Genomic DNA, 17,293 nt, shown 5'->3' on the forward strand with positions numbered 1-17,293 from the left:
ATTCCCGGGGGTGGAAGAGGAGACTGAGTGCCCTCTCCATCGGGGTCACATGAGACCCTCGGCTGCTGACGGAGCGCCTCAGTTTCTTGCGCGCGGTTTACAAGGGAAGATGTCTCGAGGTTCCCTCGATTCCTCCCAACTCCAGTTGCAGGAAGAGAGCGCATATGTGAGGAAACACCTATGAGGCTTCTGTAGAGTAGGGGTGAACAGCAATGACTTACAGTTCAACCTAACACGACAAGGGTTTAAGTGCACTGTAAAAAAAAAAAAAGTGCGGTCCCGTAAGCGAAAGAGGACCGCGATGAAGCCAAATCTCTTGTCTTTATGGGGCCATGTGTTTGAAACACATGACCCCATAAATATAAGAAAACGTTTACGACAACGGAAAGCAGGCGAGTCCGTCCAAGTGGGACGGCAGAAAAAGCCTAAAGTCCACGTCACAAAAAGCTCTTTTCCAATGGCTGGCCACCGTTTAGCATAAACGGTGACGCGGCCAATGGAAAAGAGGGGCGGGGCTTAAAGCCCTTTACTGAAGCTACTCAAACATAAAATCTCGCCAAACGAGCTACGCATGTGCGCAGCCACGCTAGCTGAGACCTACAAATGGCACTGTGAACAGACACCGGACAGCTACACAGCCCACAAGAACGCCACCCGCTGACACAATCACCTCATCATATCCACCTAAAGGGCCACCTTCAAAGACCGCCTAGACAACAATGTACACAACAGCAAAGAGCTCTTCAACATCGTGAAGGAACCCTCCAACCCAGCTCAAACACCAACGACATCCCACGAGAAGACCGTCAACAGACAACTGACCCGCTACCTCGAGGAGAAGATCATCCTGGACCCGTCCCAGTCTGGGTTCCACTGCAACCACAGCTCCGAAACGGCCCTCATCGCCGCCACCGATGACATCAGGGCTGTGCAGGACAACAGAGAAACCACGGCCCTCATCCTCATGGACCTGTCAGCCGCCTTCGACACGGTCTGCCACCGCACCCTATGCACACACCTCCACGACGTTGGGATCCAAGACAAGGCTCTGAACTGGACCACCTCCTTCCTCTACTGCAGAACCCAGAGCGTCCGCCTCCCCCCTTTCCGCTCCTAAGCCACCGAGATCATCTGCAGCGTACCCCAGGGCTCATCCCTCAGCCCGACACGGTTCAACATCTACATGGCACCGCTCGCCCACGTCGCCAGACTGCACGACCTCAACATCATCTCCTAAGCCGACGACACTCAGCTGATCCTCTCCCTCACCAAGGACCCCCTCACCGTCAAAACCAACCTCCACGAAGGAATGAAAGCCGTTGCCGAGTGGATGAAGAACAGCAGACTGAAGCTCAACTCGGACAAGACGGAAGTCCTCATCCTCAGCTCCACCCCCTCGGCCTGGGACGACTCCTGGTGGGCGACCGCACTGGGAACAGCTCCAACACCCAACGACCACGCACGCAACCTAAGGTTCATCCTCGACTCTACTCTACTCTCTCCATGGCAAAGCGGGTCAGCACGGTCTCGTCCTCCTGCTTCAACACCCTCTGCATGCTCCGCAAGATCTACAGGTGGATCCCCACCGAAACAAGAAGAACGATCACACAAGCCCTGATCAGCAGCAGGCTGGACTACGGAAACGCCCTCTACGCAGGTGCCTCGACCAAACTCCTAAAACGACTCCAACGCATTCAAAACGCCTCTGCACGCCTGATCCGAGACATCCCTCACCACAGCCACATCACACCCCACCTGAGAGACCTGCACTGGCTCCTCGTCAACAAGAGGATCACCTTCAAGCTCCTCACCGACGCACACAGGTACTGCACAACACCAGATCGGCATACCTCAACAGACTACTCAGCTGTTACACCCCCAACCGCCAGCTCCGCCGACCTCGCCACCGTCCCCCGCATCTGAAGAGTGACCTCCGGCGGCAGATCGTTCTCCCACCTCGCCGCCAAGACCTGGAACACCCTCCCCCATCCTCCTAAGGCAGACCCAGGACCTGCTAACCTTCAGAAGACTCCTCAAGACCTAGCTATTCGAGCAGTAGCAGCATCACCCCTCCCCCCAGCGCCTTGAGACACCCACGAGTGAGCAGTGCGATTTACAAATGCTATGATTGATTGATTAATTACTGAGCCGGGACGAAATTTTAATAATGCTGGCATAATTTTGTGCAACATAATTTGCAAACCATTATCCCACGTCTCCCTATGAAATTCCCATTCGGGACGAAATTGTGACAAGATGTACAGTTCAGGTAACATTTGCGCATGAGAGGAGTGTTTTGAATGCAAGGAGCGGTTCCTTTAAAATGAGCAGTCAAACATTTCAGGTCATTTTTTACCCGAGATGACCAATCGGGTAATTTTTAAAGCACAAAACTACAAATACAAACGTGAGTGCCACTGTTTACAATGCAAGCAACCAGAAATCAACTCAAAATTGCATTTTTGAGTTTACTTTTTACCCAAACGACCCATCCTAAAATTGTATGAGTGAAAGATATTCCGTGCAATTATACCTAATTTTGCTGTAATTTTATGTTATTGAAAATTACTCTAGTTTCGTAGACCTCTATTAATTATGACCTCAAAGAATGAAGATTTGAAAAATGTGTTCCTCTACTTAGACCTGCTGAGAATGGACTTCAACTATCATTTCTGCTTCAAAATATCCTTATTTTAGCAAAGCCCTCCATCCATGCTTTCAAACAAAAATTTGAAGGCTCCAAGGATACAGTTCACACAGTATCCTTGTCCTAAATTGACAAAACCATTTCACCTAGCTTGAAAGGATGTACTCTCTCCCAATCAAGGATACTTATCAATTCAAAACTCTAAGTTCTAAACGAAATGCAGGGTGGTACTTTGGACTATCTCCAACCTAGGCCAGGAAGACAGAGTAAGTTGCATTGTGAAAGGGAGGCACAAACATGTCAGTTATCATGACTTTAAGAGGCTGATACAGAGCGAAGATAAATAACACACACAGAAAGAACAGTGCAGCAGGAAGTCATGTGCACTGTTAAATGCAGATGCTGAAAGGGAGACACTAATAAAACAAGGGTACTCGTGAAGGGTGACTAATACATTGACAGTGGCCTTGAAACATGTAGGCATGAACAAGAGAAAACATTGTTGAGAACACAAGAAGGTGCAAATGCATACACACAAACACACACACGTGAAAACAATGACAGGCAAAAGGGACAGGAAGACAGACAGTAGAGAAGTTAGATGCAGACAATAGGAAAGAAGAAGGCCACCTTGAAATATTTACCAGACTCACCGAGCTAAAATGACACACGAGTACTCTCTGGACATTTTAGTTCAGAAAAAGCCTCGAAGCAAGTTCTAGTATACAGGAGACGTTTTTAACAGGCATTTAAACACAAACACCAAGCTAAAAACTCCTTGAAAAGAGGGGGAGACGAGAGATTGGATACAACACCAATTCTATGAGGACACCACGACAGAGGGCAACCAAAGATGTCTATTCTAGAGACTAAAAGTAGATGAAATCACAAAAGGTACAGTCCAGCAATGGCAGTGGGGGTTCAGCTTTGAACATCTAGCTTCGGACGATACTGCCTTTCGCAGTGAATGCCATGTTACACCATATGATGAGGGCCACAGTCAAACTGAGTGCAAGGGGCCACATGTGCTGCACAGACAGATGTCAGATCAACTTAAGTCAAAAGACTGCTTTGTGTGAGTTGAAGAGTGAATACACGAGACATCATCTGCATGCAGCCATGCACCTGCTCCTATTTGTATCTTTCTGAAGGGCTGAGATGACAGAATTTAGTGTTTTGTTGTTTGAATGTCACACGTGACTTGAGGAAGAGAGGACTGGGCATTGTTGTAGACCATCTATCCTGTGCACAGTGTAAAACATAACAAACCATTTGAATGGTCTTTTACTAAATAGGCAGGGGAGGAATCATCTCATCAGCCTCGGGGGTCACGGCTTAGCGCTTCACCGCGCCAGGAGTAGCTACCAGCCAGCGCTGCCTGCCTCTGCCGCCGCAGCTCACCAGCGGCAGCTGAGAGGGGCCGGGCAGCAGAAAGAAACTACATTACCCAGCGCCCCCTGCTTCGCGGGGGCGCCACCGGAACACAGAGACTTCCGCCCGGAGGCGCACTTAGTCCAGCACTTCCTCCCGCATCGCGGGACGCGCGCGGGCATCGTCGGGCTGAGCCCGGGCAGAGGGCGGGCCATCTGTGGCCATCAGGGGCCAGAGGAGGCCGGGCAGGGCCTCCCCCCTTAGCAACATCAATGGGTAAGCGCAAACATTTGGGAAATGAGGGGCAAGGGGCCAAAGACGCTAAGGTCCCTCGTAAGGCGGACACAATCATATCATACTTAACTTCAGCGGTTGGCGCTATCAATCAAAAAATTGCAAATGCCGAAAAAGAGCTAGAAATGGGAAAGGCTAATGAACCATCTACTGCAGATTACCCAACTGCACCTACAGAGGTAACGACCGATTGCATATTGACTGAGGCGCCACCCAGCCACGAACTTGTGACCCATAAGTCTCCGCCACAATTTGCAGAGAGTCACAGTTCAAACGTACCTCTAATTGCGGTTAAACAGAAGCTCAAGAAATGTGGGGGGAAAGCTAATCATGTGTCTCTCAATCAGGATCATGTTCATGACATTTGCTCACTTCTGGGGGATAAATTGGAAGAATTGATTAACGCCCGATTAGAGCCAATTCTGGAAGAAATCTGCAAAGATATTGTTGACTGTTTCAACACTTGTTTGGCTGGTTTACTAAAGAGGTGTGAAAAAATAGACTCTTTTATTAATGAATTTCGTACTTTAGAGCGACACCCGGTAACTGTTTTTAAGTCTGCCGAGAACAAAGATACAGATTCCATGGCATGTTCAGGGGTGAAAGACCTCCCTGGGAACTCATGCCCATCTGTATCATTTAAACATGTGTTACCAATCCCAAATCCAAAAGTAGGTAGTCCCGGCATTAGAAATCTTACAATACAATCTAACCCTATCTCAGCAACAAAGTACACACACGAGAATAATGCTGCATGTCCTAACCCCTCCCATATTATATCTAACCCCAGTAGCCCCAGGTTGCACCTTCCACCAGACGCTGCCCCTTTTGTGGCAGTATTAACTGGGGTCCCACTCTTACAACAAAATGAGGGAGAGTCTACCAGGGACCTCCTGGACAAAACCAGGGAATGGTGCAAACACTACTCTAGCGGGGAGTGTGATATATCCTCCTCCATCATTATGGCTAGAAGGGTGGGGTGGGTAGGACACAGGGCGAAGAACATTACCGGAGATTGTATCGTTGTAAATTTTTGTGGGAGCAATGTTGCTGAAAGACTATTCTGGGATGGGTCTCCTATTTCAAACATTGACATTAGACCACTTCCTTTAGGTTATTTCTATCCCCCGGGGTAAGAAGTCATATTCTCGCCCCCAGAGGATAACAGAAACGAGAGATACACCTACTTTAGGACCTTGTGACTTTGTTATGCATCTCAAGAGCGGTGCTTCTGCTCCTCCTCCCCAGCGCTCCCCCTCAATCGTGATACCCACACAGATTATTGAAGACATACAGACAGGGGGCTTGCCATTGACAAATCGTTTTACATCTCTGTCACAGCTAGGTAATTCCGATTGACTATACAAACCCTGTGACATTAATCACACGTCCCCTCTGAATCGAATTAAAACAAATACATGTAGAATCTTTAGTTGGAACATTGCCGGTTCTAGATCTAAGATCCAAAATGAGAAATGGGTGGGCTTTGTTTCATCTTTTGATATAATTTCTTTTCAAGAAACTTGGGATACAGTTAACAGATTTGCCTTAGATGGGTATGCCCACTTTAGCATCCCTGCAAAACCGAGTGTAGCAGGGAGGGCAAACGGAGGCCTATCATTATTAATCTCACTTAATCTGAAAGGGACAGCCAAACAGCTAGAGTCAGGCTCCCCCCACTGCCTAGCAGTATAACTACTAGTCGTGAATTCCCCTGCTATTTTACTTATTAATTTTTATAATTCTCCTGAAAATGTCAGTATAAATCAACACTTAGAGTCCCTTGAGGAACTTTTAGACAAATATAGAACTATACATAATAGTTTTGAGGTTATCCTCATGGGCGATTTTAATATCCACCCCTGCCGTTTGGATTGTATCTTGGAAGACAAAGGAGGGCCACTCTTTTCACTCCCCACGCATCTCGAACACACTAAACAAGGGGAAGCCTTGGAGAACCTTTTGGCCTCCTTTAATCTTTATGAATCAAGTTGCTGCCCTTTAGGCCCTAGACGGCCAACGTTCAAGGGGAAAGACACAGGTTCAGTAATAGATTATATTTTTTATCATCCTTTTTTTTGTCACTTATCTTAAACTATAGGGTAGAAGACTCTATTTTTAGCGACCCGTGATACTAGAGGTTGCTCAGGGGGGGGGTCATTAGATTTTAAAGACTCTCAGGCGCAATGCGCGACTGATCTGACAACTAAAGATCAGGGTAGAAGGTTGAAATGGTCTAAAGTGACCCGGTCACTCTTTTAAAAGAGGTTTTAGTAAAGGTAGAAGAGGAGGTTGGCATTTGCTAAGACCCTGCGGCCCCTAATACTAGGATAGTTAAGGCTTTTAATATAATATGTCAACAAGTAAATACTGACTTAACGCTTAAAGCATACTCAGGTGGGCAGAGAGGAAAACGATGGTTTGATACAAATTGTACCAAGGCTCACTCCGCCCTCTTAAAGGGATTAAAGGAAACACCCAGAAATAGAACTCATATAGCGCTTCTTAGGAAGAAATATAAACACGCTATCCACGCTCGGAAAAACCAGATCAAAGAACAAGCCTGGAATGACCTGCAATCAGATGAAGTTTTGCGGGACAGCTCTAAATTCTGGGAGGTGATTATTCATCCATATTTTTCGGGGGTGGAGAATCATGGTGTGGAATGTGTTATCCCGGATGAGCAGTGGCTCGCCCATTTTGGTAACATTTATAGCCAGTCTTCCTCTGGTTACACACAGGAGCTTTTCCCCACCCTCGTTTAGAGCCAATTCTAGCCTTCAGGGAGGAAGATGTGAAAAAATCTATAGAGGAATCACTCAAGAATAAGGCCCCGGGCCCCGATGGGGTTCCTGCGGACTTATATAAGTCTGCACCAAAATTCTGGGCCAAGATTCTGACTAATGTCTTCAATGCCGCAAGAGAAAATAATTTTCCTGAGTCCTGGACTAGGTCTATAATTATTCCAATCTTTAAAAAGGGCCAAAGGGGTGATCCCGCCTGCTATAGGCCTATTTCCCTAATAGACTCTGCTGTTAAAATCTTGGGCAGAGTTATTTTAGGTAGGATAACAACATGGCTAGAAGGCAGGGGAACCATGTCGAATGCCCAGTACGGTGTTAGGGCTAAAAGGAGCACACTGGATCAATGTTTAAATCTGCACTTGATCATCAGTAAATACACCATAGTGAAAGAGGGGGCTTTGTATATGGCCTTTATGGACCTCTCCTCAGCCTTTGATCTGGTAAACAGGTCAAGGCTGTGGGGGGTCCTTTTGGACATGGGTATTGAGCCGGCGCTTGTTGGCTTCTTAGCTAACCTCCACCGTGGACTACAGGCCTCCGTCAGAGTCACCCGGGAGGGAAGATGTACTAGTTTCTTTAAATCTGAGAGGGGGTGCGGCAAGGGTGTATCCTTGCCCCCCTCCTCTTTACTCTATACATAAACGCACTAGAGCCAGCTCTCATCACCTCGGCTGCTGACGTCCCGCGTGCAGGGGAGACCAACATCCCGGTCCTCCTGTACGCGGATGACGCGGTTCTTTTGGCTCGTACAGGTGTGGCCCTCAATAGACTATTGGCTTCTTTTGGTGATTTTATGAACTCCTTAGATTTAAAAATAAATACCCAAAAATCCCAGGTCATGATCGTGGGATTAACTAGCAGGAATAAGAAACCTATAACATTCTCTTGCACAGGGAAACAAGTTCTGAGGGTCTCCTCCTTCACTTACCTGGGCGTAATTTTTGACGACAGAGGAACTTGGGGCGTCCAACACAAGTTAAAAACGAACGCAGTCGTAAGATCTGCTGCAGCCCTCCTGAGTTTTGTTAAAAGAATGGGGTCACGACCAATGGAGGCTATTCTTAAAGTGTATAAAGCCAAATGCTTGGCTATAGCCACCTATGGGTCTTCAATCTGGGGATATACAAAATCTGATACTATCCAGAAGGCGGAAAACAAATTTATTAGATCGCTGCTCTCAGTTCCCCAGTCCACCCCCACTTTTACCATACACTCAGAATTAGGCATTGGGTTTGTTACAGACCAAATAAAATCTGCCCCTGTTACCTGTTGGTTAAAAACTTGGCTTAATCAGGAAATTTCTTTAAACCATCTGATCCTCAAAGACTGTTTAGCCCTAGATAGAGCTCATAGAATCCCGTGGCTGTCTTATGTAAAATCAATGCTGTCTTATGCGGGGCGCATAGAGCTTTTTTATTCTCCTGATTGCATTAAAAAAAAGAGGATGTCGCGGTGATAAAATCTACACTGATAAATTTATTTATGGCTGAGCGGGAGGAGATAGAGCTGAAAAAACAGCTTGTCAGAAGAAATTATGCCCTTATCACCGCTTCAGGCCTTGAACCCTACCTAGTTTTTGTAACCAGACCATTTCACCGTTCTCTTTTAACTAGATTTCGTTTAAATTTGATATACTTTTTGTTGGGCTCCTATGCTACGTGGGATACTCCTGTTCACGCAAATCCCTGTGATTGTGATCATTTTTCACTACAGGACACATTACATTTTACTATGTTTTGCGAACACTATGCACAAATCAGAAAAAAATGTTTGTTACCAATTCTCCGGGAGGCTGGCTTCTTACAGGTCAGGCCAGCGCTCCTGTGTTTACAACTTTTGTCTAGTGCACACGTAACTTTTCATGTAGCAAGCTTTTTAGTGGCAGGAGTTCGTTTAAACAAGAAGCGCATCAACGCACGGCACGGACACATTATAACTGAATTACTTTAGTAAGTGCCGGCGGAATCATGTAATAAAATTGTCACAGGGAAGTTTTTAACGATGAAAGAAATAATTTTATATACTGTTTTATTGAACTTATGATATATGCTCATTTTATACATGAAATGTTATCTATACTTTTTGTTTATTATAATTGTATGTATTTTATCGTTCTATATTACTGTTTTTTATGATCTGTATCTTGTGTCTGTTTGTGATTTTTTTTAATCGAATAAAAGTGATTGACTGACTGACTAAATAGGCATTAGCTACAGATGCCTAGTTCGGTTAAGTTGAAGAAAATAATGTGCCTCCATTTTGTTTCTGTGCATAAAAATAAAACACTGACAGGCCTAACTCCTCTTTAATACCTGTATTATGTATATCAATTAATTTCTGAAGCTACAAAACACAACAAAAATACATTTGAAAGTAGTAATTGACACCACTTTAATAATGGACCAAAACCATTCAACATTACGGTTTCAAGATCCTGTTGTGATATAGAATCTTGAAACGATTTTTAATCTATGAATCCACTTCTATACTTTACCTGATGATGAACAAATTCTTGGTTCCATTTCTCTGCGGTCCACAATTCAGTAATTTCCAAATCTGAATACTCCCCAACCTTAAGGTCTGAATGAGTTTTGACAGCTGAAACTTGCTGAGCGACTTGGTTTGCTGGGAAGAAGAAATATTTTTTACTCTTCCCATGTTTAGTATCTGCTGATATCAGATAAAGATGTGACAAAATACCAAATAGGAGAAACTAAAATAAATGTGCTTATCCTGGTACATGTAATCAAAGTTCTCCATCATGGAGCTCTTAACTGGATTCATTAACAATGAATATTTAAATCTACAAGCTGGATCCCTTACAAAACAGCCTTTGTTTTTTTCCAAACATAACACCCCTTTCTAAAGACACATTTTAAACAATAAATAAACCCTTAAAGTTAACAGTAGCCTTTCAATTTCCCTACTGCATATTCTTCAAACTAAAGTCACAATGAGTAAACAGCTATTTCCATATATGGCTCATGTAAGAAATACACCTTTTCTTTGCGGTTATCCCGGATTTTTCGCCTTTTGCTGGACCATATATTTTTGCTAGCTTTAGAACTCTGTGCACTTCACCCCTGCCGGACAGCAGTAAAGTGTCTGTGCTCCTCCCTTTAAATATGGGTGAATTAGCATATTCCTAATTAGTATATTTAATTTAATTTTAAGTCCAGAGTGTATGCAACAAGGTGCCCTTGGTGCCTAGAAGAAAAATGTCACTTTTAGAAACAGCTATTGTGCAATTCACTGCAGTGGGAGTGCAAACTAGGCTGCAGGCCTACCCTGTGTAGCTCAACTGCAGTAGTGTAAAAACGTCAATTCAACTGGTCAAATTAAGCCGTTTTGCATGTAAAAATCTTCCTTTAAGATATATTAATAGTTCACCCCATGAGGCCTTACAGTACACACAGTAGTGTGCATAGTATTTAAAAGTAGGATATGTAGCAAATTACTGTTAACATCTCCCACAAGTGACAAGCAGCGAAAAGCTATTTTCATTATTGAAAGACAGGCTGGCTTATAGCAAAACCCAGAACATAACACAACATAATAATGGTCTTTTATTTTAAAGGCATTAGCTACCAACGCCTAAACAGTTTAGTCGAAGAAAATTATAAAAACCTAATAATCTCAGGAATGGGACTATATAGAAAAATAACCACCTATTGTCTTATAGTTATTAAAAATCTAATTAAATGGTAGTCAGATGTTTTAGAACTATTAAGGGAAAGTAACTTTTAGAAAATTACCTTTTACCTGCCTGAAGTTCCTGGAGACTTATTTACATTTGCTCTCAAACTGCCACTGATTTGCACTGGAATCGGTGTAAAAAAGATGTAAAAAGTCTCCCAGGAACAAACAATAGGCTGACCTGATTAGGCAGGGATGACCCCTGAACCTCCCAGATTCTGCAAGGTGAGGACTGTGAGCAACCTTTTTGACATTGGTATCAAAGCCTGGTTGAGTGGCAAAGCGTGCTTGACAGGTCTACTGAGATTACATAGAACATTTTGGGACACACTTGAAACATCAGGAACATGACAGCAAGCCATTTTTTGTGTATCCACTAGGTTTGCTGATAAACCCAGTATTGTTCTACCAGACCTCTGCCTCTGAGCCTAAGGTATAAAGACAAGTTATTCATCATCTATAAACACTCACTAAATACACTCCAGCAAAATAAGGGGTGGGTCTGGAATAGCACTCCATTTACCAGCACTGCATTAGTTCTCCCATTCAAGAAGAAACGGATAACCTCTTCTGCATCAGTCCCATTGTAACCGTGACCAACAACATTCTTATTAGATTCGAGGTCAGATTACCATTTAGAACCAAAGTGACCTGACTCACAATTAGGGGAGGTAACTATCTTAGGCACTATGACTCTTGCTTAGTAAATTTGAATATCTTTGCCCACTGCTCATTTGAGAACACCCTAGTTTATGCACCTTTGCACAATCTTGACTCTTATTGCATCCACAATGATCATTCACTTTTATAAACAAGCTTCCTTCATCCAGCCTCATTTATAAAGCAGACTTGTCTAGGCATGTCCAGAAAGATACTTGAAGACCCCTTTCATCCATGTAAGAATATCAATTTCAAGAACCCTGCACAGTTTGCTTTTATCAGCATACGCAGTGCTGACCTACGTACCTAATCGAAATCAATTACCAAACATGATGTGCAAACAATATCCAAGGTAGGACAAAGGGGCCATTCACAAAGAAATATCAGTTACGAGTATCATTTTTTCCAACTCAAATTTACAAGCCACTGAATAAGAGCATTTCATTCACCTATTCGTCTTTCCACTAATCTGATCTAGTACAGCATAATGGATGTTCTCTTTAGAACAGAAGTTCTTATGCCAAAGTATGTAAAAGATGAAAACATGTTAGTTACCTGTAACTTTGGTTCCCCAGTATTGGTAACTTTCATAAATTCCTGTGCGCCCACCCTCCTCCCCTGGGAAAGCTCAGCCTTCCGCAAACTTCAGCAACTTGTTTTCTTGCCCCAGTATTGGAACTTTCATAGATTCCCATAGCTTGTATCAGAATAGCTAGCAGTAAGCAATAACAAAGCACATTTTGTGATATAAGCATCAAATACATTAGTATCCATACTGTCATAAGAAGCAAAAGCCATTGAAACAGTAGTCCGTAAACATCCTCAGTTTCAAAATGTGCTATCATAGGAAGGAGGGATAGAAAGGAAAGCTCACCGTACACTGGAAGAGATTCCTCAGGACCGCTTGTCCAACTGTTGCTTCATCTCTTGTGGAAGAGTCCAAGCAGTAATGCTTTGTGAACGTGTGAGCACTGCTCCACGTAGCTGCCCTATAAACGTCTTTGATAGGAACTCCAGCGAAGAGAGCCGTAGAGGATGAGACTGATCTCGTAGAGTGAGCTTGTACATGTCTTTCTAGCGGCTTACCCGTCTCCTGGTGGCAATAATGAATAGCAATGGAAATCCAACGTGAGATTCCTTGTTTTGAAAGAGGAAAATCTTTTCGAGGAGCACTATAAGCAACAAAGAGCTGTGAAGATTTCCTGAAAGCTTTTGTCCGTTCAAGATAACATTTTAGACATCTTTGGACATCCAAGGAATGCAGAGCCCTTTCTGCTGGAGACGTAGGTCGAGGGAAAAAAGATTTCAGAACCACAGGTTCGTTCAAATTGAAATCCGAAGGCACCTTTGGAATGAATTTCGGATTTGTCCTTAGGATTAGAGTATCTTTTGAACTGTAAAAAAGGTTCCATAATGTTAAGAGCTTGCAGTTTCCCAATCCTTCTAGCCAACGTCAAGGCTAGTAGGAGAGCCACTTTCCATGATAGAATCTTTAGATCCGCTCTGTGAATAGGCTCAAATGGAAGTCTCATGAGATGATCCACAACCAGATTGAGCTCCCAGATTTGAGGCAGAGGCCGAACTGGAGGGAAAGCCCTGAAAAGACCTTTCAGGAATTGCTTGACAATCCTCGCGGACCAGAGAGAAGGACCTGAAGCTGTCCACCTGAATCTAGAGATAGCCGCCAGGTGTACATTGATGGAAGAATGTGCCAGGCCTGACTTAGCCAGAGAAAGAATGTAAGGCAATATCTGGTGAAGAGCAGAAGAGAACGGATGGAGATTCTGTCTGTGGAACCATAAGCAGAAAAGTTTACATTTCGTGTAATAGGTCCTATTCGTACTAAGTGCACGGGCCTGAGATAATATTTCTTTACACTCCTGAGGTATATTTAAACTCTGTAATTCCCGGTGCTCAGGAGCCACGCTGTCAATTGGAGAGAGCTCGGGTCTGGATGCAACACTTGGCCCTGGGACATTGTCAATAGAGATGGAATGGGCCGCAGGTGAATTTGCTGATCCTGAGAGAGCAGGAGAAGCTCCTTGAATCAGAATTGGCAGGGCCACGCTAGTGCGATCAAAATCATTCTGCAGGGTTCCGTCTTGAGCTTCCTGATTAGCCTCGGAATCAGGGGAATTGGAGAAAAGGCATAAACAAATGCGCCTGATCAGGCTATCGAAAGAGCATTCCCCAATGAGCCGCGATGGTGATCCCTGCTTGCATAGAACTAGCATTTCCTGTTATGTGGGGTTGCAAATAGGTCTATGGACGGAGTGCCCCAACATGTGAAGACTTAGTCAAGAGTGTCTTGATCCAGTTCCCACTTGTGACAGACTGATTTCAGATGACTCAGGGTATCCGCTATCATGTTGAGTGTACCTGGGAGATGTTCTGCTGAGCGAGAAACTTGGTTGAGAATTGCCAATTCCCACATCTCTTGGGCCTCCCTTGAAAGAACTTGAGATCTTGTTCCGCCTTGTTTGTTCACATAATGCATGGCCGTCGTGTTGTCCGTACGAACCAGTACTGTGAAATTCAGAATTCTCAAAAGGAAAGCTTGCAAAGCTAAATGAATTGCCTTGAGCTCCAGAAGATTGATGTGTAAAGTACGTTGCTCGGGCATCCAATGACCGCTCACGTGTAGGTCTTGTAAAACAGCTCCCCAGCCTTCCAGCAAGGCATCCGTGGTGAGAACCAAGGGAGATGGAGCAATCTTGAAAGTGAGACCCTTTGAGATATTGTCTTTGTCCGTCCACCAATCGTCCGCCTTCCTCATGAGAGGTGTGACCATTATCTTGTCGTCAAATGAGCCTTCCGCCTGGCGCTATTGCCTGTCTAGCTGCTCCTGCAACAGGTGCATACGTAGTCTGCAATGCGGAATTAAGGGTATGCAGGATGAAATCGATCCTAGGAGTGATTTGTACAGACGGACCGATAGAGACCCTCTCCTTTGCAATTCACGAGCCGAGAGAATGAGCTTTCTTTGTCTTTCCTCCGATGGTAAAGCCTTGCAGCCTCTTGTATCCAGAATAGAACCTAGGCATTTGGCCGACCTGGATGGGAGAAGGACCGATTTGTTCCTGTTGAGTTGTAGACCCAGATGCTGGAAAAGTTGAATGCAACTTGTGACTACTCTTGTAGTTGCTTGAGAAGATGGAGCTTTTATCAAGCAATCGTCTAGGTAGGGAAAAACTTCTAGAGATTAATTTCTGAGAAACGTTGCCACCGGGGCTAAAACCTTCGCGAAAATCCTAGGAGCGGATCTGAGTCCAAAAGGCAGGACTTTGAATTGAAAATGGCTCTTGGCTACTGTGAAGCTTAAGAATAGTCTGTGAGCTGGGTAGATCGGTACAAGAAAATATGGGTCCTCGTGATCCAGAGTTGCCATGTAATCTCCTGGATTGAGAAGGCGCAAAATATCATGAAGGGATACCATCCTGAATGATAGCTTTATGAGATAGGTGTTGAGCTCCCTCAGGTCTAAAATTGGGCGCCATTTCTCCTCAGTCTTGCGAACCAGGAAAAACCTGGACTAGAACCCTTCTCCTCTTTGAGATAGAGGCACAGGCTCTATCGCTCCCTTGATGAGCAGTTGGTGGGCTTTGAGACGTAGAAGCTGTAATTGTTTTCATTCTGTGGCGCGAGCAGCTCTGGAAGGTGGGAGGTGTTGGAATTCCAACGTGGGGCCAAATTGTGCGATATTGAGGACCCACCGATCAGATGTTATGATCTTCCAGCTGCGTAGACCGTGGGAAATCCTGCCCCCTACTGATGTTACCAGGGGTGGAGGAACAGCAGACCGAGCTGAGAGGCCGCTATTGAAGTTTAGAAGAATCTCTCCCTTGACGCCCCTGTCGACATCTTGCAGGTTGGCGAGAGAAAGACGCAGACTGGCCCTGGCGTTGAGAGTATTGAGGCTTGTAAGTCTGCGAAGATTGCGAATAGGAGGAGTAGCGTTGTTGGTATCCTCCTCTGTAATTTGAAAAACCTTGACCTTTTGCCCCTCGCAAAGGTACCTTGCGATATTGCAATGTGCGTAAGGACCTAGCTGTTTCAGTGTTCTTCTTGATGTCCTGTAAGGCGTTGTCTATATGCTTACCAAAAAGCATGTCACCATCAAATGGCAAATCCAAAATCTTATTCTGTACCTCAAGGTGAAACCAGGTAGCCCGAAGCCAACCTTGCCTCCTCAGGACAGCTGAGCCTGGCAAGGCGCGAAAAGCAGTTGTGACAATGTCCATGGCACAATCAATCTCTGAGGAAGATCGGTCCCCCTCCTCCATGATTTTCTTTGCATCTGCTTTTGAAGTCCGGTAGCTGATCAATGAAAGGAGACAAATTGCACCACATTTGGCGATCATATCGTCCCAAAATTGCCAGTGCATTAGAGGCTCGAACCAGGAGGCTGGACATAGAAGAGAATCTCTTGCCCACGTTGTCAAGGTGCCTGCCTTCTCTATCCGGTGGTGAGGCAAGAGGAGCCGATGGGTTCTTTGACGTTCTGAGCCGCCTGGGAGATTACGGAGCCCGGCCTTGGTTGGCCAACCAGGCAAGCAGGGCTACCATCAGGAGCCTTATATTTTTTCCCCAGCTGCGGTAGAACAGGGATAACAGTAGCTGGAGACTGCATAACCTACATACCTTCACTCCATATATGCTCTATGATGGGATTAGAGCGAATTGATTTCCTATAAGGCTCTTTAAAATCATAGAGAAAGCAGTCCGATTGAACAACAGGAACAGGAAGACCAAATCTTTTTTTAAGCTCTCTCCGTAAGATTATTGAAACCTCTGATGTCTGCTGGAGGAGAATCCACAGGATCCACTACAGGAGAAGCGGGCTCTGATAGAATATAGTCGTCCCATTCTCTATCTGGGTTTGGGACCTCTCTTACATTCCGGTCATCCCCCGAGGAATCATCGTCATGATCCACATTAGCCTGCCCCGTGGCGATATTTTGTCGTTCCTCCAAAGGTTCCGGCTCTGGTGGTTGAACCGTAGAAGTCGAAGGAGGAGGCGGTGGTGGCGGCGGAGGAGGAGGTGGTTGATTGGATTCAGAGGGTTGGGATGGAAATCTCGTCCTATAATCCATCAACATGATCTCCAAGTCACTATTAGGGAAGAAGGCATAGAAACCATACCCTGCTGAGACTGTTCTTGAGGCCTTTCCAGAGGAGGGGGTTGCCGCTGTTCCTCATAATAGTCATCACAATCTGAGTCTAGGTATTTCACCTGGAGCTGAGAAGGACTATATGCATCACCATAAGGACTATCTTCCTCATCAGAATAGTCTACCTCTAAAAGTAATGCCGGAGGCAAAGGCGTCACCCTTTGTGGAGAGGTCATCTCCGGTGTAATTTGGCGTTTCAAAATTGAAATCTTAACTTTTTGCACCGTCGAAGACATCGTCATCATCATCACGAGCTCGTCGTCAGTATCATGGTAGCCGTCGTCATCTTAGTCGTCACCATCGGCGTCATGTTCATTGAGGTTATTAATATAGTTGATGACACTGAAACAGGACCCTGCGATGTCGACGAAGTTGTCGTCGAAGCTGTAGTCGTCGAAGCCCTCGATGACGGAGCCATATTCGATGCCTGATGCCCTTTAGAAACTGTTGTCGACGTACCTGATGAAGTCGTCGTCAACGAACGGGTTTTCTGGTCTGATTTTCCTTCCTGAGGTAAAGATGCTGGCTTTTTATATCCTTGTCTTATCAGATGGTGGAGAGACAACAGAAGGTACTTGAGTCACCTTCTGTGTAGAAATTACCTCAGTCACAAGTCCCTCCTTCTCCTTTGCACCTCGGTGAGGAGATTT

At 45.0% G+C, this 17,293-nt stretch overlaps 2 protein-coding genes across 3 annotated transcripts in view; one reads left to right on the forward strand and one right to left on the reverse strand.

Moving 5' to 3' along the window:
• Positions 1-17,293, reverse strand: part of DICER1 (dicer 1, ribonuclease III) — a 561,110-nt gene that overhangs the window by 463,814 nt on the left and 80,003 nt on the right. For both annotated transcript variants that reach the window (XM_078660108.1, XM_078660109.1), the window contains exon 5: positions 9,611-9,741. In XM_078660108.1, the coding sequence (XP_078516234.1) occupies positions 9,611-9,741 (131 nt within the window). The remainder of the gene's footprint in view (positions 1-9,610; positions 9,742-17,293) is intronic.
• LOC144781332 (agrin-like) overlaps positions 1-17,293 on the forward strand; it is a 72,202-nt gene that overhangs the window by 35,665 nt on the left and 19,244 nt on the right. The window lies entirely within an intron of this gene.

The sequence above is a fragment of the Lissotriton helveticus genome, chromosome 9, assembly GCF_964261635.1.
Source record: "Lissotriton helveticus chromosome 9, aLisHel1.1, whole genome shotgun sequence".
NCBI classification, from domain to species: domain Eukaryota; kingdom Metazoa; phylum Chordata; class Amphibia; order Caudata; family Salamandridae; genus Lissotriton; species Lissotriton helveticus.